General features: G+C 38.1%; 1 protein-coding gene across 1 annotated transcript in view; it reads right to left on the reverse strand.

Annotated features, from left to right (window-relative positions):
• ttc27 (tetratricopeptide repeat domain 27) overlaps window positions 1-26,440 on the reverse strand; it is a 64,367-nt gene that overhangs the window by 11,918 nt on the left and 26,009 nt on the right. The window contains exons 7-12 of the mRNA XM_077495872.1: window positions 26,075-26,205; window positions 20,581-20,693; window positions 13,948-14,014; window positions 3,999-4,112; window positions 1,822-1,917; window positions 426-548 (exon numbers count right to left, since the gene is read on the reverse strand). Coding sequence (XP_077351998.1) covers window positions 426-548; window positions 1,822-1,917; window positions 3,999-4,112; window positions 13,948-14,014; window positions 20,581-20,693; window positions 26,075-26,205 — 644 coding nt within the window. The remainder of the gene's footprint in view (window positions 1-425; window positions 549-1,821; window positions 1,918-3,998; window positions 4,113-13,947; window positions 14,015-20,580; window positions 20,694-26,074; window positions 26,206-26,440) is intronic.

Here is a 26,440-nt window from a genome sequence, read left to right on the forward strand (position 1 = left end):
TCTTTCCAACATTCAGTGGTTTTGATAGTTTGAAATCAATTACTGAATTGAATTTGTTATGCACAATTCTGTTTTTATTTGAACATCCCTCTCTTGCTTGCCCTTGTCTGTATGACCCGAGTAAGGCTGTATGCAAAATGTAATCAGTCTGAAACCAGCATCTACTGTATGATTTACACATTTGTCTTTTTGTGTTAATTTGGGTCCAGCGGGCGAGGAATGAATTTAAATTCATGATGATCTTTTTTTTTTTTTTTTTTTTTTTTTAATCTTGTGGAACAAGTTGAGGACATGTCAGCAGCCAGCAGAGGCCCAAGTAGTGTGCTGCATTAACAAGCAGTGGATCAAAGCAGGAAGTGCATTTTCTGTTGGACTAATTGTTGATTTTTGGTATTCTCGATAAATGGAAATGTGAGTTTGTATACCTTGCCATGTTGGCCAAGTCTCTCGTAGCATATGATGACATCTTCCCACAGCTGCAGCTTTTCATAAATGAGTAGAGCTGAACTGACGCAGGCAAGGTCTGTCAGAAGTGTAGCCAACTGTTTCTGGAGAGAAAGGCAGACATCCTCATGGCAAGGGTTTTGTTCAAGCAGGATGCGACCAATAAGGTTAAATCATTTTATTAATTGTCATTTGAAGATAAAAAATATTTCACAATTATTTGAAGAAAGCTAATTTTAGGCTCATATCGAGAGCTAGGAACGTACAAAATTTGAACATGATCTACACAACTGACTAATTTGATCTAGTGTCTCACATTTAAGTGTGAAATTCACCGTGCAAATTCTGTACTAGAGGTCCAATTTTTGCGACTCAAGTAGTATGTAAATTGAAAATATAATTCATCATGAAAACAAATCCACCTTCAACCCCTTGGCAATAAAAATGCCTTCTTTTTTTCTCTCCATCGTGAAAAAAATGCATCACATCACCAGCTGCAATCAAGAGCGTCGACCTACTTTCTTGTCCCCGGGCTGCAATAAGGACTCTTCAATTCCAGCTTTATTGCTGTTATCAGTTATTATATGGCGCCTGGGTGAGCGCTACTCCCCAAAATGCTTTTTCCCCTCTCTCAGGCATTCCTCCTCCTTCAGTGTCTCAGACAAGTGTAAATTATTCCATTATTGCAAAGCCTTTTTTTAAGACACATATCTTTCGCATGTTATCATGTCTATTTGTCTTCTTAGCATTTATGATGCTTTGTGGCTCAACAGATGTTGACATTGGTTTTATAGTTGTGTCCTCATGTAATCCTTTTGCTTAGCAAAACCAGCAGCTCGTTTTCAAAGGTGCCGATGGGCGAAGGCCAAAAATGGGAAAACAGCAAAGTAAACATGGAATTCTCTTCGGTCTAAATCTGTTTAGAATACATTCTGTGGCCTCACTTGAGTTTGGTTCGATGTAATCGATTAATCAATCATGAAACCTATTGGTGGTTTGCCATATAATTAGAAAAACGACAGCACGTGTTTAAATTGGTTATCATAAATAAAATGGATTATTTAAAACTAAAGGCGCAATGCCAATCCATTTGTAATTACCATGAGTTACATCTCTGCTCAGTGTTAGGTGCACGTTTTTATGCATGTATTTCCATTTGTCAGTTTGTAGACAGCAAGATGTGAAATTGTTTTACTGCTAGAATGTTACTTTGCTTTTTATTTTAGAACAAAACTGCAAGGTTGTTTATGCTAGTGGACCACACATAAAGAATGAATGTGGAGTTCCGCGTGGTGTCACAGAAATGCAAATTTTTCAAGTCAAATATACCCTCTGTTGCAGCTAGACAACTAAATGTGTCATCCCACTCTTTGTTACCTGGACAACCCATCTGGTTGGAGCATGGCAGCAGTAAAAAACCTTCAGACGCTCAATCAAGGGACAGTTCTTGTCTTCGAAATGATCTACTATTGACTGAAAGAGAAAAAAATAAAACGTACTGCAGAAAAAGATGTATTCCCTTTGAACTACAATATCAAAACATTTCAATCAACGGATGTGCTATTATCTTTGATTTGATTGCAAACCCTCCAAAATAGAGACGTCAAATCTCTACTTTGATGGGCCACAATACACTTGGCTCATTAGATACAACTCCATTAAATCACTGATGGCAGAGAACATTTGCAGCAATAAAATCTAAAAATAACTACAGTGAGGAGCTGGATCAAATTTATTTGGTTCAACTTCTACTTTGGAATCTTTCTTAATGAGTATAATGGATATTAATTAGGGATGGACGATATATTTGGCATGTTGACAAATATCGGCATCAGCCTTTTTTTACGAATCTGAAGGCCGATAAAGCTGGAATCTCACCGAGCAGTGAATGCTTGCGAACGTAGCAAATTTTGTGTTTTCAGCAGGATTTGTAAGATGTTCTCAGACGCTTTTTACTTACGAAAAGACACAAACATATTTCGAACATATTCAGACAATTTTTCACTGTCTGCGAACATCTTTTGAACCCTGACGAAAACCCCAAATTAGATATGTTTAATTTTGCATACATTTGTCACTGCTGACACTGGGAAGTCCCATCACTTAATTAATTAATTTAATTTATAAAAAATAATTAAAAAAATAAATAAGTTTAGAAATTCCGTTTAAATTTTGGATAACTTTATTTACAGTAGAAAACTATTTATTTATTTATTTAGTCACTGCAAACACTGGGAAGTCCCAACACTTTTTAATTTATATAAAGAAATATTTTTAAAAAATACATTTAGAAATTATATTGAAAATTTCGAAAACTTTATTTAGAGTAGAAAACTATGTATTAATTAACTACAAACACTGGGAAGTCCCAACACCTTTTAGTTTATAAAAAATATATATATATATATATATAATTAAAAAAAACTTGAAATTATGTTGAAATTTTCGAAAACTTTATTTACAGTACAAAACTATTTATTTACTTGCTTAGTTTTGAATTTAGCTTAACACATGATGACCCTGGAAGTTCCACACAATTTCTACAATTTCTGTTAAAATTTTCAATTCAACAAAGCTGTCTATTCTTTATATGTTTAAAATTAAAAGGTCTTTTTTTTTACGCTATTATTTTCTCTTTTACTGCAAATGAATATTGGTTTGAAATATCGGTTATCGGCCTCCTTGACAACTAAATCGGTATCGGCATCAGCCCTGAAAAAATCATATCGGTCTATCACTAATATTAATTCACAAAATACTGTAACAACTCTTACTTTCCTCTAATTACGCATATGACAAAAATGCAATCCCACAGAAAATGAAATAAAAATAAAACACTAAATAATTATAAAGCAAAAGTTGTCCCTAACTCTGATATTTCCAATTCAGTTAAGGCACAAAAAAATGGACACATGATTTAGTTCCATTTGTATGCATGGCATGTGCTCTTCGTTGTAGTGAGATGGAAAATGGGACAAAGCTAATCATTTCCTGGGATTGAAGCGTATCTGCGTTGCTGCTTTATATACCCTTTTTGCCTCAGCTGCATTCGCAGAGAACAGGATGTACACACAAACCTCTGAGGAGACATGTCGTAAGTGATAAGGACACGCCAAATAGCGTCACGACCAAAGCTAGTCGCGGTTTGGTGCCGAGTTCTCCACATTTGTTCTGCATTTGTCTCAGCTGTCACTTCAGGCCAGACGTGGTATTGAACGCAGACCCTTCCGTGAGTCAAAACAAGTCTTTAAAGCCACTGTTGTAGCTAAGCCAAATGGTGTTCAATGGGGTTGAGGTTAGGTTTCTCCACATCAAACTCTTCAACCGTGCCATCACGACTCTTGTTGTGGGCTTTGGGACGCAATCATTCTGACCAAAAATGGCCTCTAAACATCGCACTATTAAAAAACGCCACATCCTTCCCTAACAATGCAACAGTCATGCATCTCGCTGTTTGATCACACACGATCCAGACAGATTGACCGTGACGAGTCATCTTTACGGCACTAATGATGAGCTGATGTTCATGCCACAAAAACTGCCATGTCGCTTACCTGAGTTTGCATCATGGCTCTCTCAATACATCGGGAACTCCCTTTTTCCAGTTTGGTCCGGAGGCAAAGCGCTGTTACCTCCACAGCCCAGAATTTGGGCTGAGACAGTAAACACTGCAGAAACACAAGATAAGACAAGCACATTTCAACGTGATTCTTTTGTGGCATACTACAGGCATTGAAAACTTTATAAACTTTAGCAAATATTTGTATTTTTGTTGTGTTTGAAATGATATTAAATAAAAATATTTATATCATTTTTGCTTTTACTTACTTTTGAACAATGCCACAGCTTATTAGGGAGTAAAGGTTTGAATTGTATGCAATTTCCTAAATGATTCATGATGTTAGCTTGGATCACATACAGTTTTGGCCATCGACTAAAAATGTGAGTGATTCAGAATTTGGAGCATAATCACACTGCAATAAGTCTGTCCTTTCAAACAACTTGGAAGAAACAACATTCATCAAGATTTATGAGGCCAATTTTCTTTTGTAGTATGACAATGTTAGTTAACCCGTAAGAGACGAGAATGTCTGAAAATGTCTTTGACATTCTGGGTGTGGAATCAAATCACAAACACAAGAAGCATAAATAAAAAAGAATATTGGGACTTTCAGTTTTAGTCAAATATGATACACAAGGCACATTGCACATCTTGTATTATTGTTTTTTTAATGGCTGGGTTCTTGCAGCAGTGCAACAATCCACTTTTTTTCTTAATGTGATTCTACAGCCAGGCTTAAGTCATATTTTCAGCGATGGTCTTTTCACAGCAATAGCATACTACAACTGTAGCTATTTGAAAGTTAAAATAAATTTACAAAAATGCCACATTTGTCATATTAGACAAAGAGTAAAACGTATACACATGAAATTTCATTATGTTATGAGAATGAAAATATAATGTACTTGCACCAACAGAAGTGGTATGCGTACACTATGAAGTTTCATAATGTTATGACACGTGCGTGAAGTTGGCCCGCCACCCCACGCAAAATTTGATGGAAATAGTCCGTTTCGTTTGTGCTGCATTTGTGCTGGTTTGTGCCATAAAAAGTTTTGTTTGTGCTGTTACTGTTTTGCAGTTATTAGAAATTTTGGGTCAATGTCCAACTAAATGGGGGGCTGGATAATGTCATCACACAAAACTAAAATGTTTAATATCTATAAAACCGTTGCGGCGCAAACGAAAAATTTTAACTGCGTAATCCAGCACAATCGTAGCACAAACAAATTGACCCATTTCAGGTCAGTTTCTCAATAGATGGGGGGCTGGGTGAACTCTGGATGACCTAAAAAATAATTTCTAATAACTGCAAAACAGTAACAGCACAAACTTTTTATGGCACAAATGAAACAGACTATTTCCATCAAATTTTACGTGGGGTGGGGGGCCAACTTCACGCGTGTCATTCTCCAAACAACTCAATTTTACCAATGTAGAAAAACAAATGTTAGCATGAGTTCAATGTGAAGAACTACAAGGAATCAAATCATACCTGAATCAGTAACTGAAACCAGAACATCTCAACTGTGCGGCAGATGTGCTCGTCAAACGCGCTGCTTTTCCATGAAGTATGTTTTCTCTATACTTTCACAGTTATTTCAACACTGGTCAAGCATTGCATACCACACCAGCGTTGGCTTTCAAACAGACCAAAACCACCTATTCCAAGTGGTCTCACTTCACTTGCTTTGTCCACGCCAACATTTGTTGAACCAAACCAAACCTCATATTAAAGAGTTTACACTCCAAATGTCCCATTTGTTTTCCATTTCAGGTCATTTCATAGACATGCCTTGCGTCCACAACTTCGTAACTAGGTGATGATGGATACATCGACAGTGCATCTGGAAAGCACTCGCAGCAGTGTTTGACTTTTGCCACATTTTATGTGACAGACTCATCCTAAAATAGAATAAATGATCATGATCAGTGCAAACATGATGCACCTGAGCCCAATTTTGAGCTTCATGACAAAGGCTGTCCTCCAGGCATGAGCGAGACAGAGGTCAGTCATTGGTGAAGACGGCCGGACATGTGACAACCATCTAACCAGCCTGCAGATTCCTGGATCTACATGTAGACTGGGAAGATGCCTGCTCACAGAGCCAGCAGCATTCCTGTCACACATGGTTACGTTACCATACAATGTACTGTATGATGCCACCTGATGATGACAGCAAGGGATGACAAAATATAAGATGAACAGTTGGTTAAATACTCTTTTGTTTCTTCACCCCAATTGACAATTTGCATAAACATGACAGCCTCTCAGGGCCCGAGCTCATCTAAAGGCCAAGATACACCAATCCGACGTCGGCCAAATGTGACCGACACCGGCACGTCGCGTAGAAAAATGACGTAAATACACACCACACTGACTCCGACTATGGGTTAGGGTTGCGCATGAAGTAATTCCCCTCCATAAGATAGGTGGCGGTAGCCATTATTCCTAAAGGCAACCAGAAACCTCATTACCGGGGCGGGATATAAAAATGTAAACAATGCATACCGGTTACTTTTTCTCTCACAATGTCCTCCCACATGGATGAAACCCTTTTCATCCACGTGGGAGGACTTTTATATACGATACTTCGTAAATAAAAGTAAATCCTACCTGCTATATCCAGTCGCATCCCCATGTCATGCCATAGTTTGGCTTTCATACTGTTGTCAGCAAACCTTTTAACGGTAATACCATACAATGCCGGTCTCTCTTGAACCAAAGAGACAAAGTCATCCTCCCATCAATACTGTTTATCCATGGTTGTCACTTCCTCTTCTTGCACCGTGTGCTGATACGCTAGCTAATAGCCAATCACAGGGATCAAATGCCTCGACACCAATTCAACACATCGCATTTGCTGGTTTTGGAAAAACATGCGCTACCATCCAAGCAACATCTTTTTCATGGATGCCTATTTCAGCAAGGCAATGCCAAACCACATTCTGCATGTGTTACAACTAGTGTTGTTCCGATACCATTTTTTGGCTCCCGATACAGATACCCAGCTTTGCAGTATCGGCCGATACCGATACCATACCGATACTGAAGGTTTTTTTTCCTCAACATGAAAAAGCTGTCCTGCCATTGGTTCAGAGCATTCAAGGGCCAATAGGATCTCTTAGATCGGCATGCAGTGAACATGTAACATACCAGTGATTGTCGCGCACCAGCAAGACACAAGGTGCTGCATTCAAAATCCTATATTAGCGTTTGAATTAATGGTATCGGCATGTTACTTGTGAGTAGTCACCGATACCGATACCACTGTTTTAATGCAGTATCGGCACCTCTGCCGATACCAGTATCGGTATCGGAACAACACTAGTTACAGCGGTGTGGCTTCGTAGTAAAGAGACTAGAGTACTAGACAGGGCTGCCTGCAGTCCAGACCTGTCTCGCAAACCTTTATTGAATGTTGTTAAAAGGAAAGGTGAATGTAACACAGTGGTAAACATGACCTGTTCCAACTTTTTTTAAATAGACTAATTACACATTTGAAGACACCTGCAATGCTTATTAAAGAACACACAGTGGCTAAGCATGTCCTTTCGGACAAATTATTTTCAATCTTTTTTGATTATTATTTTTTTTCTGTTGACAGCCCATTCAGGACAAATACACAACAATTTAACATTTCCCAAATTCCCACATTACAATTTGCTACAGATATTGGACATATACCACCTCCTACCACATTTCTTGACACATTCAAACCATTCTAACTTCAAACTGTTCACCTCATCAATGCGACTAGAATAGAACTCGCAAATAAAGAACTATCACACATATTTATATTTACTCATTTACCTCCTTCCACATTCTTTGATTGACTCAAACCACTCCAACTTCAAACAGCCCAGCCCATTCGGGACATTTTGGGACTGATTTTTCACATTTCTGAAATTCCCCACATCTTCATAAAATTCTCAAATAGAGAGATGTTTTTCTCTTTTGGTGAGAAACTCACAAAAAGACAAAAAAAAAATACTGACAGAGTGAGGGAAGAGGAGAGAGAGAGAAACAAGATAATCAAGCCAATCAGCTGGCCTGAGGCACAGATGTCAGTACGATAACTCTAAAAAACAAACGAAATGAAATATTAATATGAGAGACAATATGTTTTGTCGTGTCATAGGCAACAGAATGATTTGGCATCAAACGATTCCAGCTGGATCTGTTAACCGCCGGAGACCTGCTGTTTTTCAATTTTAATTTCCTGTCCTGACAGGCATTCTTATCAGCCTGGACAGATTCAGGATCGTCACCGAATAAGCCAAGAGCGCTATCGGATTACTTTGTTGAGATGTCTCCAGACGAAGTCCGTCTCCAAGTGAGATCTGTTGAATTAAAGAATCGGGCTTGTCTTCCAACGTTTATCAGTTCCAGTTTAGTCTTCAATCATGGAAGTCGACTTGGGTCCCTGACGCTCAAGTGGCGAGCGGGATAATAACTTGAAGACATCAGGAACGCCTCATCACGCCAAGATGACCTCACAATGACCGGAGTCTGACGACAATCAATTAATGGCTTTTGCAGCTGCTCTGAGTAAAAATGCTTCTCTATTCACACTTGAACAGAAATTACAGTGAAATCTCTAATGGCAAACGCAATCTGTTTCAAGATGGCCAACCATTTGTTCTGCTTTCAAACTCATTTTTTCCATAGGAAAAATTTGGCAGCAAAAACAAAACCAAAAAAAAAATCCAGAACTCCTGCCATTTTAAGCATAATTCCAGTATGAACTGAAAGAATAAATAAACTACACACAATAAAACCCTAGACTATAAAGGGTGTGTATTTTTCTACCCACAAAAGCGAAACCGAGTCAATCATTTGATGCCAGCTGAATTGGATGCTTTTGAAATACCAATGTGATGTCAGTTAAATTTAAATTGTGTGAATTCCAAACTGTGGTGCATTCAACTTCATTGTTCTACTGTGGATAAGGTCTGTACTCTCCATAAAACATTTTTGCTTAAAAAAATGGTTTGGTAAACCAAATGAACTTGCCAAGTCGCTACTATTACACATTTGAGAAAAGGGCTCAGTCTCAGAGCTCCTGTCCTGTTACGGGTTCAAGTGAAAATTAAAAGTTTTATGGAAGTCGCCAGCAACTCGATGCGCTTTACTGTGAGGGCAATAAAATATTCAAGATTAAAATGCCAGGGAGAGCAATTTCAAAAGCCAGCTGTATAAACATGTATAGACGTACTATTTTCAACAGTCTGGTCCGCAGGGAGTTGTTATGAAATAGGCTTGTCACCTCTCAACTGGCAGCAGCAGCAGGAGAACAAAAGCGTGAGTGAAGTTGGGCCTTTTTAACTCTTTGGGGGCTCTTTTGATCATTTGTATGAATATGGTTACATTACATGACATTTATTACCTACAATATCTATGAATTAACAACAGATTAATGGCTAAACAAGATCTTTAAAATATTGTAAGCCTGGCCCGATGAGACTGGACAGACATCTTCTGAATAAAATAATAGTATTTTCCACATTTACTGTAAATTGCAGATAAATGTCCAAACTGCACCAGCCATCGCAGTCTTACTTAAGTAACATAAAGCATCAAATATGCAGTACAAGTGGTCATATTTGTTACTCTATTCAGCCACTTTACCCACCTCTGTAGCAAATATTTTCAAAAAATAAGACGTGACAATCCCAACTATGGTGAGAAAATCTTAATTTCCTTCACGAGACGGAAGAATGGGATTTTTCCTTATAATGATTCAAAAATTTCATGCACACAGTAGATGTGCTTTTTTGGGAATGTTTCTTAAATACTGAATGTTAATGTGTATACATGCAATTGTATTGCAATTTAATTGAAACATTTGTATTTCACAAGTCACATCTTATGACAACCCCTAGCAAAAAGTATGGAAAATAAATAAAATAAATATGGAATCATCCCACTGAAGAAAAAAAAATATTGAATCATGAAAAACAGACAAAGAAAAAAACAATCAAAACACATGACTAGCATTTAGTTGCCCCATCTGTGGCTTTTATGACAGCTTGCAGTCTCTGAGGCATGGACTTGAAGAGTGACAAACAGTATTCTTCATCAATCTGGTGCCAACTTCCTTTGATTGCAGTTGCCAGATCATCTTTGCAGGTTGGAGCCTTGCTGTGGACCATTTTTTTTCAATTTCCACCACAGGTTTTCAATTGGGTTGAGATCTGGGCTATTTGCAGGCCATGACATTGACTGGATGCGTCTTTCTCCAAGGAATACTTTCACAGTTTTTGCTCTGTGGCATCTTGGAAAATGATTTCATCATCCCCAAACATTTTTTTTCAATTGAAGGAATAAGAAAGCTGTCCAAAATGTCAATGTAAACTTGTGCATTTATTGAAGATTTAACCACAGCCATCTCTCCAGTGCCTTTGCCTGACATGCAGCCCCATATCATCAAGGACTGTGGGAATTTGGATGTTTTCTTTAGGCAGTCCTCTTTGTAAATCTCACTGGAACGACACCAAGTTCCAGAATCATCACCTTGTCCAATGCAGATTTGTGACTCATCACTGACGATAACTTTCATCCAGTCATCCACAGTCCATGATTGCCTCTCCTTAGCCCATTGCAGTCTTGTTCTTTTTTGTTTAAGCGTCAATGATGGTTTCCTTTAAGCTTTCCTGTATGTAAATCCCATTTCCTTGAAGCGATTTTGCAGAGTTCTGTCACATACATTGACTCCAGCTTCCTCCCATTTCTTCTTCATTTGGCTTGCTGTGCATTTTCTGTTTTCAAGACATATGGCCTTTAGTTGTTTGTCTTGACGCTGAGATGTCTTGCTTGGTGTAGCAGTACGCTTGACTTTAACAACCTTCCCATGCTGTTTGTACTTGGTCCAGATCTTCGATACAGCTGACTGTGAACAGCCCACATCTTTGGCAACCATATGTGTAGCGTTACCTTCTTCAAGAGGTTTGATAATCCTTTCTTTGGTCTCAAGAGACATCTGCCTTGTTAGAGCCATGATTCTTGCCAATCCACTTGGTCCAGCAACCAAAAGTGTGATAACTGCATTGTTTTTAACTGCTGACTAACAAGCAGATGTAATTTGAAGCAGGTGCCCAATTAAGGAAAGGAAATTGACTGGGTGTGTCATTTTTTTCCTGCTCAAAATTGACTAATTCCTTAAAAGTTCAAAAAAAAAATTTTTTTGACTAATTCCATATTTTTTTTCCTCAGAATGGAGTGATTCCATATTTATTTATCTGCACTTGCTCTATAAAAGCAACATTTACTGACCAGCACAATGTTTTTTCTTCATTTCTTTTAGTGTTTCTGAAAGCCAAGATGTACACTTTGGAATGACCTTACGTCTGTTTCATGCTTTTTATCTGAGTTTGATCTACAGAATAAAACATCTGAGTGAGTGCTCGTCCAAGACTGGCGATTCCATACTTTTTGCTAGGGGTTGTCTAACACTATGATTTACTGTTTTATATGAATACTTATCAAATCTCAAGAATCGATTGGAACCGTGAACAAAACATTCAGAGTCTCCTAAAATCGTTGCCATTTTAAAATTCTGGTTGCCCGTTTTGATGCCGCCGTCCGTCCACCTGAAAAAATCCGATGAAGACCACCAAAGAAGAAGTGTGCACATGCTCGCCAAGTGAGTACACACAGTTTCAATCTAAAGTGTTGTTTAACTTTGTCCAAATAAATGAACACTCGCCTCATTGCAACACCTAAAATAAGTGTGCATGATGGGCAGAAGTTAACAAGGTGCCACTTCTGAAGAGCTCGTCGCTCCTGCCGCTCTGAGCATTAGTGCGCTGAACTTCAGTAAAGTCATAATTGGGTCCGTCAAATACTAAAATATGCCAATTAACATAATTGAGGCAGCTACCAACATAACAGTGGGTCGGTGTTTTCAGTTCATCACATGGGCCCTTTGGAATATTAATTGCCCAACTCTGCTCTTTAAGATTACATACAGCATAAATATGTAGTGTATAAGTAGTGCATTTATATGAATTCAGGACAAAAAAAAAACAGGAACCATCAAACGCGAGTAAATTCCAAAATATATCAAATGTCCGTCATTTCTGACACCCCTTTGAAACTAGTAGAAGATGCTCTTAAAATTAATTACATTAAATTCAAAGGGGTCTTTACAATATGTTCTATGCACTCCCACCAGTCTAAACACGGTATTCTGATTAATATTGCAATTGTGAAATATGAATTAAGTAGCAAAATTCACGCATTTTGTGCCACTTGCTCTCGACTGAAAATGACATCACAGTTTCTCAGGACTCATGTCCCGGCTCACCTGGTTTCTGAGTTTGATCATATGTACCTGAATCCCTGCGCAACTCTGTTGTCATTTTCAGTCGAGAGCAAGTGGCAAAATGGATGCCCCCTTGAGATGGACCAAAATGGGTGGATTTTGCTGCTTAATAAATTTTCCACATAGGGAATATTAATCAGAATGTTGTGTTTAGACTGGTGGGGCCGCATAGAACATACAGTATGATTGTAAAGATATGTTTTGGGTTGACTTCCCCTTTAAGACAAAAAAATAGTGTGGTTAACTGAGTCTAAATGAATTTGGAATATAATTAAGGAACAGACAGCATGCTTTATTCAAGCACTCTGGGGTTGGTTTTGCTAGTGCTTTTTGCTGTTCAGGTAATTAACCACTAATGTCGAGTTCAGCCAAGCCTGCATGTATCCTTCATCAGATGAATAAAATCATTATATATTATTAACCACAGTTTCACTAAATTTGTGATATATGTGTTATTCGAGGTCATTTCATTTGTTGGTTTTTATTAATAAGTATAGCTGCTCATTAGACCAAATATGTTCAAAAATAGTATTTTTGGTCAATTCTTAACATTTGCCTCATATTCATCTTTTGATCTGCAACTCAAATGTCTCCAGCATACAACAAAAACAATGGAATTGACCTTACTGTTACAATCCTTTTGCAGGGGACTGTTGGCCGATATGGAAAAACATATTACATGTTGGTACCTTGGCAAACAAGGGATGGAACGCGAGACCATCCTAGATTTAAGACTTTAGGTTTGTGCTGCCATATTGGAAACCATATTAAGTACTGCACTAATTGTACTCAAAGTCTGTGGACAATTACTGTACTTGTTACCGTAAATGCAGTACCTGTATTTGATTTGTGGATACTTGTCTTAAATAGAATACTAAAACCAATGAAAAGTAAACTTAAAAAAAAATTAAAGTAAACAAAAACTAACAAACCTGCTCCAAAAACAAATTATAGCTAACAAAAAATAAATAAATAAAATTAAATTAAAACTAAACATAATAAAAATTCCAAAACTATTATCACCTTTATGTTTGCTTCTAGAATTTGCTGGACTTTAATTGAATCCATTCTTCCCACTACCCATGAAATGTTCCCTGTGCCACTGGCAGCAATACAACCCCAGAGCATGATTGATCCACGCCCATGTTTGACAGTAGGACAGATGGTTTTTTTTCCTGAAATTCTGTCCCCCCCTTTTTCTCCAAACATACCTTCGCTCATTTCAGCCAAAAAGTTCCATTTTAATTTCATCAATCCACTGGACTTGTTTCCAAAATCCATCAGGCTTGTCTAAATGTTCTTTGCACAATTCAAGGACTGATTTTTGTGATGAGGGCGCAGGTTTGCATTTGATGATTCTTCCATAAAGAATTTGTTAAGTTATCAGTCATGAAATTGAACAGCTTACTGAATTTAAAATGTATTATATGAACTTCCATCCATCCGTTATCTGAACCTTATTGTCCTGAAAGTGTTACATAATTTAACAATTATTTTTAAAGGATGGATGCTACCTTTTAAATATATTTTAAAATATCACGTACCTTGGGAACCCGTGGATTAAGCAATTCAAAGTGTATGGTTGTTAATGTCAATACTATGGAAAATACTCACTGATGTGAAGGCCAAAAGTTCTTCTTGTGTCAGCTTGTGGACAGGATTATTCTTGTGAAAATCAGTGCTGTAAAACACATCATACGCAAAAGGACGGGTCAAATATTGTCCAAGGAAAAAAATTAGCACACAACAAATTAGGTCAGACAATTAGCTTCACGCCAAAAACAAAACAACAATAAGTAACCCATTCAAAACCCATTCATCCAAAACAGCCCAATGTGGAAGTACATTGAGTAGTTTCATTTTATAGTGCGTGTGCGTTTGTAGTAAGGAAAAAAAATAAAAAAATGCATGACATCTCATCCATCTCCAAGCAGTCTCACAGGCTTCTCCATTGACCTTCACTTGACTTATGACTTATTCAGCCTCTCCAGCAGCAGATATCATTCTGCCGATTAGCCTAGTGGATAGCATGTAACAGCTTCTAGTTGAGGTTGATGGTTTGAATCCAGCTGCATAACTTTATTTATTCAGGTTTAACTGTGGACATACAGTATTGCTTCTCAGTAACACCCACATTTGTAGTCATGTTTTAAACGGTACTGTATCTTTATATCAGTTTTTTTTTTTGTGCTGAAACATGGATATCCCAGCATGCAATAAAAAAAAGTGAGCAAATGGAAATACATACATACATACATGCTATGTATATAATAAACCATAAACACAATACAACTTAAAAGATCACCATAATTTTAATTTAAATAAAATTTGTATTTTAAGATAAAACCTTCAAAAGTAATCTACTGAACAGAATTTATATAATCTAAATATCAAACATATAGTGAAACACACAATACCTGGAACGAAAGTAATAAATGAAAGTAATGGAAGTAGGTCAAAGGCTCTGTATTCAACATTTTCAATAATATGCATCTAAGTACTCTAAAGCAACGTGTTAAATAGCTATGAATAGTCTCAACTTGAACATGCTACCTAAAAATGAAGTAAATGTATCCCTAACTTCAGTGAAAAATATTGGCCCAGTGATTTGGAATATAGTAAATGGTACTTCATTTATATAGCGCATTTCCACCTTACAAGACCCTCAAAGCGATATACATTTTGTCTTCTGGTACGCATTTACTGACCGATGATGCACACGACCCCCAACCATAAATATAACAACACATAGAACAGGGTTCCTACAAGTTTAATTCCAGACTGTTTTATAGATTTTTTTCTTTATCCATCCATCCATTCTCTGAACCACTTATCACTCAGACTGCAGGCGTGCCTGTTAAATTCCTTTTGAAATTCAATTTTAGACTTCACAATGCTCCCAATGTGTCAATGTTGTCCGAATTCGCCACAGTTCATGCATTTGCTCTTAAAGATTCCCGACTAAAACCACATCACTGTTTGGTTGGTTCCGCTATCGTGATTGTGTGCTGTTGCCATGAGTATATATATATATATATATATATATATATATATATATATATATATTTTTTTTTTTTTTTAAGGAATGTTTACTTGAGATTATTTAAAACCATAAAACGCTACTGATCACATGTCAACATTTTTAAAACTTTTTAAAGTTGAATTTAACTCATTTTAATGCCTATTAGGGCCTTTTTTTTTTTTTTTTTTTTTTAATTCAGTCCTTCCAAGACTTTTTAAGGATCAGGAGAAACCCTTTAGAACAGGGGTGTCAAACTCATGTTACCTCAGGGGCCGCATGGAGGAAAATGTATTACCAAGTTGGCCACATTGGGGAAAAAAAAAAAAAAAAAAAACGGTATATAACTTAAAAACAATAACCGTCATTTATACGCAGATTTTCGTGGACCAATCCTAAATTACGGAGCTCAACTGTCATCATATTGTTCCGAAAAATAAAACGAATGCAAATGGAACGCGGCAACACTTTGCCGGTATACGTCCCGGATGTGTTAAATCTACCTGTTTTGCATATATATATTGTTCCCAGAATGCATTGCGTGGCGCAGTTAATGACATTGTAAGGATGTTAATCCTTGTCATAAATATTTGTGTAATTTGTGTCATATTTAACATGTTTATGTCAGTCTATGATTTAAAATAATAATATTAATAATAATAATAATAATAATTATAATAATAATAAAACAAACCATAAATTTAAGTTGTGTGTAAAATAATGACATCCAGGACGATTCCACCGTACAAGTTGGTACAAGGACTGTTTGTGAAGGTACAAATTTATTATGTTTAGATTGTGGACGGCTGATTAATTAGTTTGACTTTACAATTGTATTTTTTTACTTCACAAAATCATCTCGTGGGCCGGATTAACCCACTTTGCGTGCCTGATCTGGCGATCTGGCCCACAGGCCGTATGTTTGACACCCCTGCTTTAGAAGGATAATTAAGACAACAATTGTTTTTGCTTTTGCAGTTTGTAGTTTTGTTTTCTCAGTCTTTTCCTCTCTGCATTTTTGCTTCCCTCGCAGAGATGTTTCAGCGAAAGGCAACCTTTTGCCCCATAGTTGATCACATTCTCATCTTGGTGTTTAAAAATGAACTCCAAGATGTGGGAATCCATCAACGTGTTTCTCCAACCAGGACCAATTCCATGAATTCTTCATCCCCTGCATCTAAGCCAGCCAGACGCCATGCTATCTCTTTTATGGATGTTTTTTTTTTTCTCATGACATATTGAATAAAGTTCAAAACACAAAAAGAACTTCATTCACTTTCACGAATTTATTAATACATTTAATATAAAGAATACAACAGAAGACTACTCAGTTGCAATCAAAGCATTTCCACAAGGCATGTTGAATATGGTAAAAGCAATCTTGTTTTTTGCTTTCAGACAAAACCCATGATTCTGCAAAAGCTAAATAAACAAGATATTAAACGATATCTATGTTGTCATGTTCCTGAGTCTGCTTTTTCTTTTTACAGTTACACAGGATGGCTGATGGGCGGGGCCTCCTGGTCCACACCTGTTGGCCATGATGGTTAGCAGGGTATTTAAGCACAACTGCAACTGAGGGATGACATCAGGTTATTGTTTTATGCATAGCTCGTTGCCATAGTCAGACTTCTTCTCTTGCGTCTTCAGTCCTGGGAACTTTGAGTCCTTTGTTTGCTCTTACACTAGCTTATGCCTATCAGGTTTAGGTACTTTAGTTATGTCGTCCATCAATTGGATGCTTCGTTCTTACCCTTTCTTTTGTACTTAGTGATTTGAGGGTTTTTTTTTTGCATGATTTCTCGCATATTACATGCTGCTTTTGTTTGTACTTTTTACTCAACCTTAGTAATACTTGTGTGTGAACCTTTTCCCGTGTGTTACATGCTCCTATTGTTTGTACTTTTTACTATACATGCCATGTTACTTTTTGTCGCTCCTTTTGTTAATAAAACTTATCATGGACTAATATCATGCCTGGTCTGCTTTTTGAGGTGCTAAATTCATTTATCATGTGACAGCAATGGTTTTTCTAAGACAAAAACTCAACATCAAGAAAAACAACCATGCCCCCCCCCCCCAATTGACAGATAAATGTTTATTTTTTGATTGTACTTACATCAAATGTGTTGTGAAATATTTCAACGAATGATATCTAAAAATGACGACTAATCACCAAAGCTGGAACACACAATTTTGGGGCCATGCCATAGGGGGTGGTTTCGTGTGTGTGTGTGTATTATTATTATTATTATTATCATTATTATTACCATTATTATTATTACATAATCTTTGATATGGTGGAAATGTGCAGAGATGTCCATTGTCAAACTATTTTCGTTGGTCAGAAACCACTGTGATTTTAAACTTTTAGACTGTTTTCTAATAATATATTCAGGGGTGCACATAATTTTTTTTATGGGTTACTCACATGAGTACCAAGAGATTGTGTTTGGTACTCACCGAGTGGTCTTAAGAAGAGTCTTCCTCAATGTCCTCCTCTGTGTCGCCACCGCTATCATCCGCTTCATCCGTTTCCAACATGGTATATGATGAAGTTGATGTAGATGCAGCTACCTGTCCCTGGTTGAGCCTCCAATTAGCCGTGTCCATCCATAGGTCAACAGCTGGCTTTGGGTCATACGTCACTGTGGTCTTTCGAGACAGGTGAATTTGCATCAGGGCTGTGAGCCGAGCATGTGACAGACGAGATCTGTACTTGGTTTTATGATATTGAGATGTGAGAATCCCCTCTCACAAGCTGCACTGCTTAAAGGCAGTGTAAGAGACAATTTAATCAGTTTGTTGATGTTTGGATACATATCCAGGTTACTTGAATTTACTATTCGAACCAAGTCATACACAGAGGAGGCCAAGCGTTTTCCTGTCTGTTTTAAGTGCATCCATTCTCTCACAGTCATTTCACTGTCAAGTTGTAAGATGACTTCATATTTCTGAAGAATGCTTTGAACAGTTGTGTTGCCAAAACGGTGGAGGTCTTGCATTTCTTGAGGCCATGTTGTGGGATCAAATACTAAGAAGTGGTCACATGACTTGAGGGAATTGTATCTACTTTCAAATTCTTCAATTAACCCTCTGAGTAAATTCGACTTGTCTCTGTCAGCATCAGTATTGGAAACAGCGTGTGTCCTGTTTACTATCAAGCAGAAGTGTGAACTGTCCAATGGCCACCATTAGTTCATCTTTACATTCTCCAATGGTCATTTTTTCCTTCTGAAACCTCAAAGATGTGGTCTTCAAAATGTTACCAATATCAAGCATGTTGGCCAGAAAACATTAAAAACGCTCTGTGCAGATATGCTGAAATTCCCTTGTGCCACTTGTAGCCAGCTGCATTTTAATGGCTGGCAGTAGTCTTGATATTTTTAACAGTGTTTCATGCCTCCATGCAGACCATCTGATATTATGAAACTTACCCAGTTTCACAAAAGAAATCCCATTCTCTTGACACATTTTTCTCAATGTAGCAGTGTTTTTTGCACCACCTTTCTGCAAGTAAAACTGCAACAGCTTGATCAAACAGCGATTAAATGTCTCACAGTAAGGCACACTTTGATCAGCTGACTTTGCACAGTTCTCTAGTGTGTGTGCGGTGCACAAAATGTGCACCAGGGCGCTTCCAACTGCAACGAGTTGCTTAAGTTTTGGCACAACACCGTTGTACGCATCAACATTAACAGCAGCACCGTCTGTGCACACAGCAACCAGCTTGCCCCTCCAGTCATCCAATCCTGCGTCCTGAAAAAGTTTCACGGGTCCGTTGGTAATGGCTTGTGCGGTTCGATCAGCACCCAGTTCAATTAGTCCAAGGAAGTCCGAGGAAAAGTCTCCGTCAGTGGACACTGACACAATGTAAACAATCTCCTGCTCAGTTTTTGTGATATCCTCCGATCCATCAAAAAGTAGCCCCCAAAATTCAGAAGACTGCATCTTTGCTCTCAACTCCCCGCTGATGGTTTGCGCAATGCTCTGAACGATCCGCGTGCCACCTTCACGCGAATGATACGCACTGCCGACATCCACTCCAAGCCGCTTCAGTAAATGAATATCTTCAGAATAGGAAGACATAGGACGTGCATGCTTAGCCTTATGAAAGGCGAGGAGAAAAATATTGCACAGAGCTTGTCGTTGTTCGTCATTAAGTCTGTCTCGCCACCTAGCAAGAGGACGACTGGCTATTTCTTCACGGTTAGCTTGTTGATTAGCAATAGCTTGCGCTATATTCGTGTGTTCTTTGCTCTTTTCATGTTTGTCAAATAAAGGATGGCTGAAATTCTTTGATCCCTTAAAAAACGCACCTGTTTTGTCCGCAAGATGTGGATGTGCGCGGCAAATTTTGCACCACATTTCAGTGCGCTCGTTATTAGCATCAAGCCACGGCACTTCTTGGAGCCACTTTTCAGAAAAAGCCCTCTTCGGCTCAGGATCGATTGTCTGTTTCTTTTTTGGTGGTTCGACTCCAAAGAAGCTGCTTAAAGTCTGTTGTTTCTTTGGCATCTTTCAAAGTTCTCTCCTTCACTGTGCTCGTCGAGAATTGTGCTGTGTTTGGCATATTTGTGGAGGATGGCAGCCAAAGCTTCCACACATTGTAGAAATACATTTCCTGGTTTTAACCAACACAGCCACACATAACACACGTGTCAGAGCCTCACGGCCTCACCATGGGGGGTGTACCTGTATTTATTTATTTATTAATCCAAGTGTAGCGGCACACAACGCAATTCTGGTTCTGAAATGCTTTGGTTCCTCAATTTCTTTGAGTGTAAAGTTAAGGTTGAATTTCATTCATTATAATACAACTGTGATAGTGTGTGTCTTTAATGTAACTACACTGGAGCCCCGCATACTTGCTGTTCAGCACCCACAGATTTGCATATTAACATTTTGTTTCCCCAATTAAAAAAATATACGTATATATATATATTATATTTTTATATATTGAAGGTTTATCAGTGTTTTTCAAGGTTTGGGATGTTATATTTATCAAAAAAAATAAAAAATTCAATGAATGTATACAAAGATCTTTGCTATTTGCGGACCAGCCCAGTTCCTATCACCGCAAATAGCAGGGGTCCACCTGTAACTGAAAAGCAAGTCTACATTTGGATTCTACATTTGAGATACAGTAGGAAAAATCCCTCTAATGCACACACAACATGCTGCTGCTGTTTGAAGGTTCAACTCATCCTCCAATGTAGAAGACTTACCAGATCCCCAGGATGACTGCCTGCTCCTCCGCAGTGAGTTCCGGCAGCTCGTACTGATCGGGCTCTGCCAAATTAATCTTGTCCAACACTGTGTCATCTCCAAGACTGCAATCCTACAAGTAAAAAAAAAATTAATAATAACTGAACGTGAAGAGAACAGACTATGGTGGAAAAGCTTTTCAATATGAAAATGTTAAAAGGGATGACATTTTTTGATGATGGTAATAATAATAATAAATGATAATAATGAAGGGCGGCACAGTAGTGAGTGGTTAGCACGTCCGCCTCCCAGTACTGAGAACTCGGGTTCGAGTCCAGGCTCCGGCCTTCCTGGGTGGAGTTTGCATGTTCTCCCCGTGCCTGCGTGGCTCTTCTCCGGAAAGTCCGGTCTCCTCCCACATTCCAAAGACATGCATGGCAGGTTAATTGGGTGCTCTGAATTGTCACTAGGTGTGCTTGTGAGTGTGGATGGTTGTTCGTCTCTGTGTGCCCTGCGATTGGTTGGCAACCGGTCCAGGGTGTCCCCCGCCTACTGGCCTGAAATGTCTTCTTTCTTGTTATTTGGCCCCACAATTGAACCCTTGGCAGAGAAAACGGCATCAAAAATGCTAAAAACATTTGCAAGAAGGGTAAAACTCTCCAAGACATAACATACATATGGAAAGCATGATCATGCAAATCACAGAATGGCATTCTGTTAAATAAATAAATAAATAATAACAATAACAATTTAACAGCAGATAAGAATACATTTGTTGCAACAGCACAATGCAAAATCCTTCTCTATAGATTATCTGTTTGTTTTGTTTTTTTCATTTTATTATTTATTTATTTTAAAGAGGCAGTTTAGACAAAGTCCTCCACTGGGGGTGTTCATGTCTGTCTGTCCACATGCAGTCAGTTCTGTTGCATGAGTTACCTTGGTTAATGGTTTTCACAGAGTTAGTCGACAGGGTCCTTTAAAAAAAAAACAAAAAAACAAAAAAACGATGCTTCATAGTGTTTGTGTCTGAATTTTTCAGGAGGGGACCATCGAGATCTTTGAAGTCACGCTTCAGGGAGAGATCAGAAAAGTCATCAGTGGGGGTCATTTAAGCTCCTCCCTCAGTGTACTTCAGATAGAGGTTAATCTCTGCTGCAGATTTGTTTGTTTTTTCCAAAGTTCCAGACACCTCTCAAAGAGCCAAACAGATGTACTCCCACAGCTTACCATGGGCATGTGAATTTTGGTGATGCTTGATGGTTTTCGGACACTAGGCAACAACCAGGTACGGGCAAAACAAGCCAAGAAACAATAGTAACCTCCATGGGTGCAGATGACATTGGGGATGGGGGAAACACGTCCCTTTCAGTTTCATAAAGATCACATCCGTCCCCTCCACTTTCGTTGGCAACAATTTCTGTTAAATTAGAAGACTAATGTTTCCACTAGGAGGGCATGGAGCCTGAACAGCATATTGCTGTGCTACAACTACTGATACGTTTAAGTTACACCAAAAAAATGAGTCTGAATTTTAATCAACCCTCTTCCTGAAGTCAGATCTACAACTCAGCTGGGCAACCGACTGAACATTTTGCTTGAAGCTAGCATGCCAAGCCTCTTTGGAAAACTGCTTAAACATGTCTTTTCATTGCCTGAAAGTGACATTATACGATATTCTTCGAGTTCTTGACAACAAGATAGCGAGAACAGGCATACATATCTTAAAAAGTGTTTTCATAAGTTAAAGTTTTAATATGATATTTATCACTTTTACCTAGTAGGCCTGGAAAATGCCCCCCCCCCCCCCCCCCCCCACACACACACACACACAAAAAATGGAGATTCACTTCATTCACTTAGACACAGTCTGTTTCCCACCTCTCATAAGCGTGTGATAGTTCGACAGAAGTCAGAAAAATGCAATCTTTTGCAAGCAGTGTGAAATTGATTACATTTCTGTTAGCAGTACTGAAATCAGCTTTTAAGCAGGTTTTAAGCAGAGTTCACAAAAATTAAGTGCAACTTGAGACCAAGACCTCGATGACTGAACAATAATCTTATAATTATGATCGTCATCATTTTATTTGTGAAAATAGTTCCAAGGAGGTCCTTTTCTGCTCCATGTGAGTATGCGTCAGTGCACAAAGCGAGGTCGATAAATGCCTGTTTAAGATGAGATATTGTGAAGCAGGCCCTCTTGGCAAACTCATTTTCTTGAGTTGCTGTAGATATATTATTCAGGGTTCCAAATAATTTGGTCCAAATGGATATACTATATCACACTGAGGATATGCCTCAAGTTCTGCTTTTATAATTAGTTGAGAATTAAAAGTTGCCCTCCTGGTTGTCTTTCTGTTTAAATTTTAATCCACAGAATTCTGGCTAATGATGGCCTTGATTAAACCTATTTACTCCCAATCCCTCTCTCCCAGTAACGAAGACGTTGGTTTAACAATACAAAGAAGTAAACAGAGGGACGATGACAGCACTTATGTTCTTGTGCTCTTATATGTTGTCTTGTTGCTCGATAAAAAATGTGGTACACATCCATCCGCTTACATCAGCTCTTCCATTGTCCCCTCATTATTTGGAGTAGCTATACCACACCCACTGTACCCAATGTCACTGCACAAACATTTTTGTTTCCAGTCTGTGAAAACACAGCTTTCGGGGCAACTCTAAATTGTGTTTTTGTTTTTTTATTTGCCATAACTATCGTGTAATACTTAGGGGTGGGACAAAAAAACGATTCGACAGAACCATCGTTCGTCAAGGGGAGCTAAACGAACGTATCGGTAGCAGACTCGTCAACCGATACAAAATCCGCCGGGAATCCTTAGATACATTGCTTGTAAAGCTGTGGACCGGATATCGCGTGACTGTGAATCAGTTGCGAGTGAGGCTTTATGATTTTCATAACAATAGCAAGAGTTCTGCACCGTGCTTTACTTGTTTTGTTTACGTTTCAGTATCATCGCTATTCAAGCTACTTCCGTGTTTACAGAGAGCTAGCAAAGTAGCGCGCAGAGACGCTTCATTCCCCGGATGTTGCAAACATAATGCAAAGACGTTACGCACCTTTTTGGGGGGAAGGGGGGCCGCCCACCGTCAACGCCGGGCTCGCGACACGGCTCGGGATAGTGTGCGTGCTCGCGCGCAGTCGCGCACAACGAGTGACAACATGCAAATGAAGACATAGAGCCCATGCCGAGTGCCGTACATCTCGGTATTTCCCATGGCTATCGAGTCCTCTCGGTGCACTTGTATGTCCCGGCGTTGGTACTGCGCGCGAGCCAAAAGAATAACTCCCGTGACGATCCAATGCATGGATTCAAACTACACAGGTATGTCCCACAGCCAACACACCAGCTATGCTAAAAGCACACTGCAAGTATCTAATTTCTCAGTTTGTGGCTCCCTGTCAATGTCTACAACTAGCATGAGCAGCAGATAGGAGAACTGAGACATGCCCGCGATTACGTCATCAAACTCAAAATGAACGACAGCCCCCCCAAAAAAACAAAAACAAAAAAACATTAACTCATTCACTGCCTTTGACAAGTATACTTGTCAATTGTATTTTTTAGAGCGGTGCTAAATGGGGGCGAATCTGAGCATGCTCCACTGTAAATATCAAACTTGGAAACAACTTTACTGATGCCCAACCACCGGTAGATGACATCATTGCCCCATTTTATAGGAAATAAACACAGTTTCAGAGTCCATGGGAGAAATGGCTGTATTTTGGCAAACCTACATTTTTCTGCTGTCAATTATAAAAGAACGGGACGGGACAAAAAGTAGGGAGTCTATTCTGTTATTTGGTAGATTCGTTTTATATATAATTATTGAATGTAATATCACGTGAGTATTGGAAATGTAAAAATTTTCTATAATGACTGGCAGTGAATGAGTTTTAACAGTAGTGATTCCGTGATCATCAGCGTGTCTCATCTTAAAAAAAAAAGAAAAGAAAAAAAACACGTCATACATAAACCAAAAATGAATGTGATGGCAAAAGAAAAACAAATTGCTGAAAACAAAAATTGTTGATAAAAAGGGAAGGGCACTTTTGGAAATATTTTTGGATATATTAATTGGTTAAAATGTGTTTATATTTTATATTGTTTCATAAGGTGGCTTCAGTTGAGTTGAATTGTGGTGGTGTCGTTTTAAAGGTTAAATATTTATATTTCAAATTGAATTATCAGCCTGATCCTTATTTTGAATTAAAAAACAAAAAACAATTATAAGTGTCAATAACAACTAATAAATATTTAAACTGATAAATTTTTCAGTCATATCACCCAGCCCTTTGTTGTGGTCTATTTAAATAATTGATTCAATATATAAAAATATAGAAGACATTTTTGTTGTTGTTTTTTTAACACATTTGTAGATACTGTAAAAATTTGTGGTGTTTTAAGATTAATCTATACAAGCAACAAATGTCACTATAAGTTTTGAATATTGAAATGAATTGTATCGAATCGAAAATTGTATCGTTCCCAAACTTAATCGAACCGTTCTGTTCTGAAAGATAATCGTTTTTCATTCGAATCGCAACTTGTGTATCGAGATACATATCGAATCGGCCTCATGTCAGAGATTCCCACCCCTAGACTTGACTTTTTTTCCTACCACTCCTACACAGTAAATTCTGTAGTGTAGATTTGACTCTATTCAGATAGAGAACAAACTGACTCAGTTTTAAAGTAAACTAAGATTTACACTAGGAAGAGAGTATAATAAATAAAATTGAAAAAAAAAAAAAAAAAAAAAAAAACTCAAGAGTTCCGGTTCGAATGAACAACCTTCTGCTTGGGAGACTGACTGACTCGTGAGCAATATTCCCTCTGATTTTCCGTGTGTCTGTGCATTCACATAAACTTGGTCAGCGTTCCATGGACATCCACTGACTTATATATCAATGAACTCACAATGCCACTTATGCCACCCACTAAGCCCACTGAACTTGAAAATATAGATTTTTTACTCTACGGTGAATAATGCCACCGCGTTTGTGCACACGTGCAGCTTAGAGGGAACAGTGCTCATGAGGTACCCATAGATTCCCACCCCTAATATAATTAGCCAATAAAAACCGATATACTGTTACTTCTATCAGCAGTCACATCATGCCATAAACCCCGTTTAATGCACATTCAAACTGTACATGTCAATACAAGTGTAAGCAGCGTGGAAACCTTTTGCACTAGAGAAAAAAAAATGATGTGGTGATTGTTGGATTGTTCAATCCTTTTGTTGTTGAAGGATGGCTCTTTTATACATGCATTGAGAAATGTACTATGGAAAATGAAATATAAGATACTACGATGTACATTAGTTCAATCACAGCAACATATACACATATTCTGTCCATATTTAAAATTCATCTGGTTAGGAAGTAAGTGGCCCTATATGTCCCCCCCAAGTAGTGCTGATGAGAAATTGTGGGCCCCTCAATCATTTAAGTTGCCCATCTCTGCAATAGAAGTACGTATCTCATACCTTGGGCAGTAGGGCACGTAGTGTCGGTGAGGGACTCGCAATAGATTGATCTTGATCCTGCTTTCTCCTGACATCAAGGATGAGCTGAGCCAAGTACTTTTGCTGGAAATAGGTACGTTTCCCCAAAGCACCTTAATTCATCAAAAATAAACAAATAAATATGTTGCGATCAATAAATGTTAATCATGTGCAGAAATCAAACACTACATTAATCAATTTTTCTGTAACTCAAAGTTCAAAATAACAGAAGATATATCCAGACCATTGTTAGGCATGTTGAAATGGACATTTAGGGAGGAGGTGTTTGACATGTCTTTAATGAATTAAACAGAAAGATGAAACAAGGAAATAAACAGGTTTTCAATA

The sequence above is a fragment of the Festucalex cinctus genome, chromosome 14 (assembly GCF_051991245.1).
Source record: "Festucalex cinctus isolate MCC-2025b chromosome 14, RoL_Fcin_1.0, whole genome shotgun sequence".
NCBI lineage: Eukaryota > Metazoa > Chordata > Actinopteri > Syngnathiformes > Syngnathidae > Festucalex > Festucalex cinctus.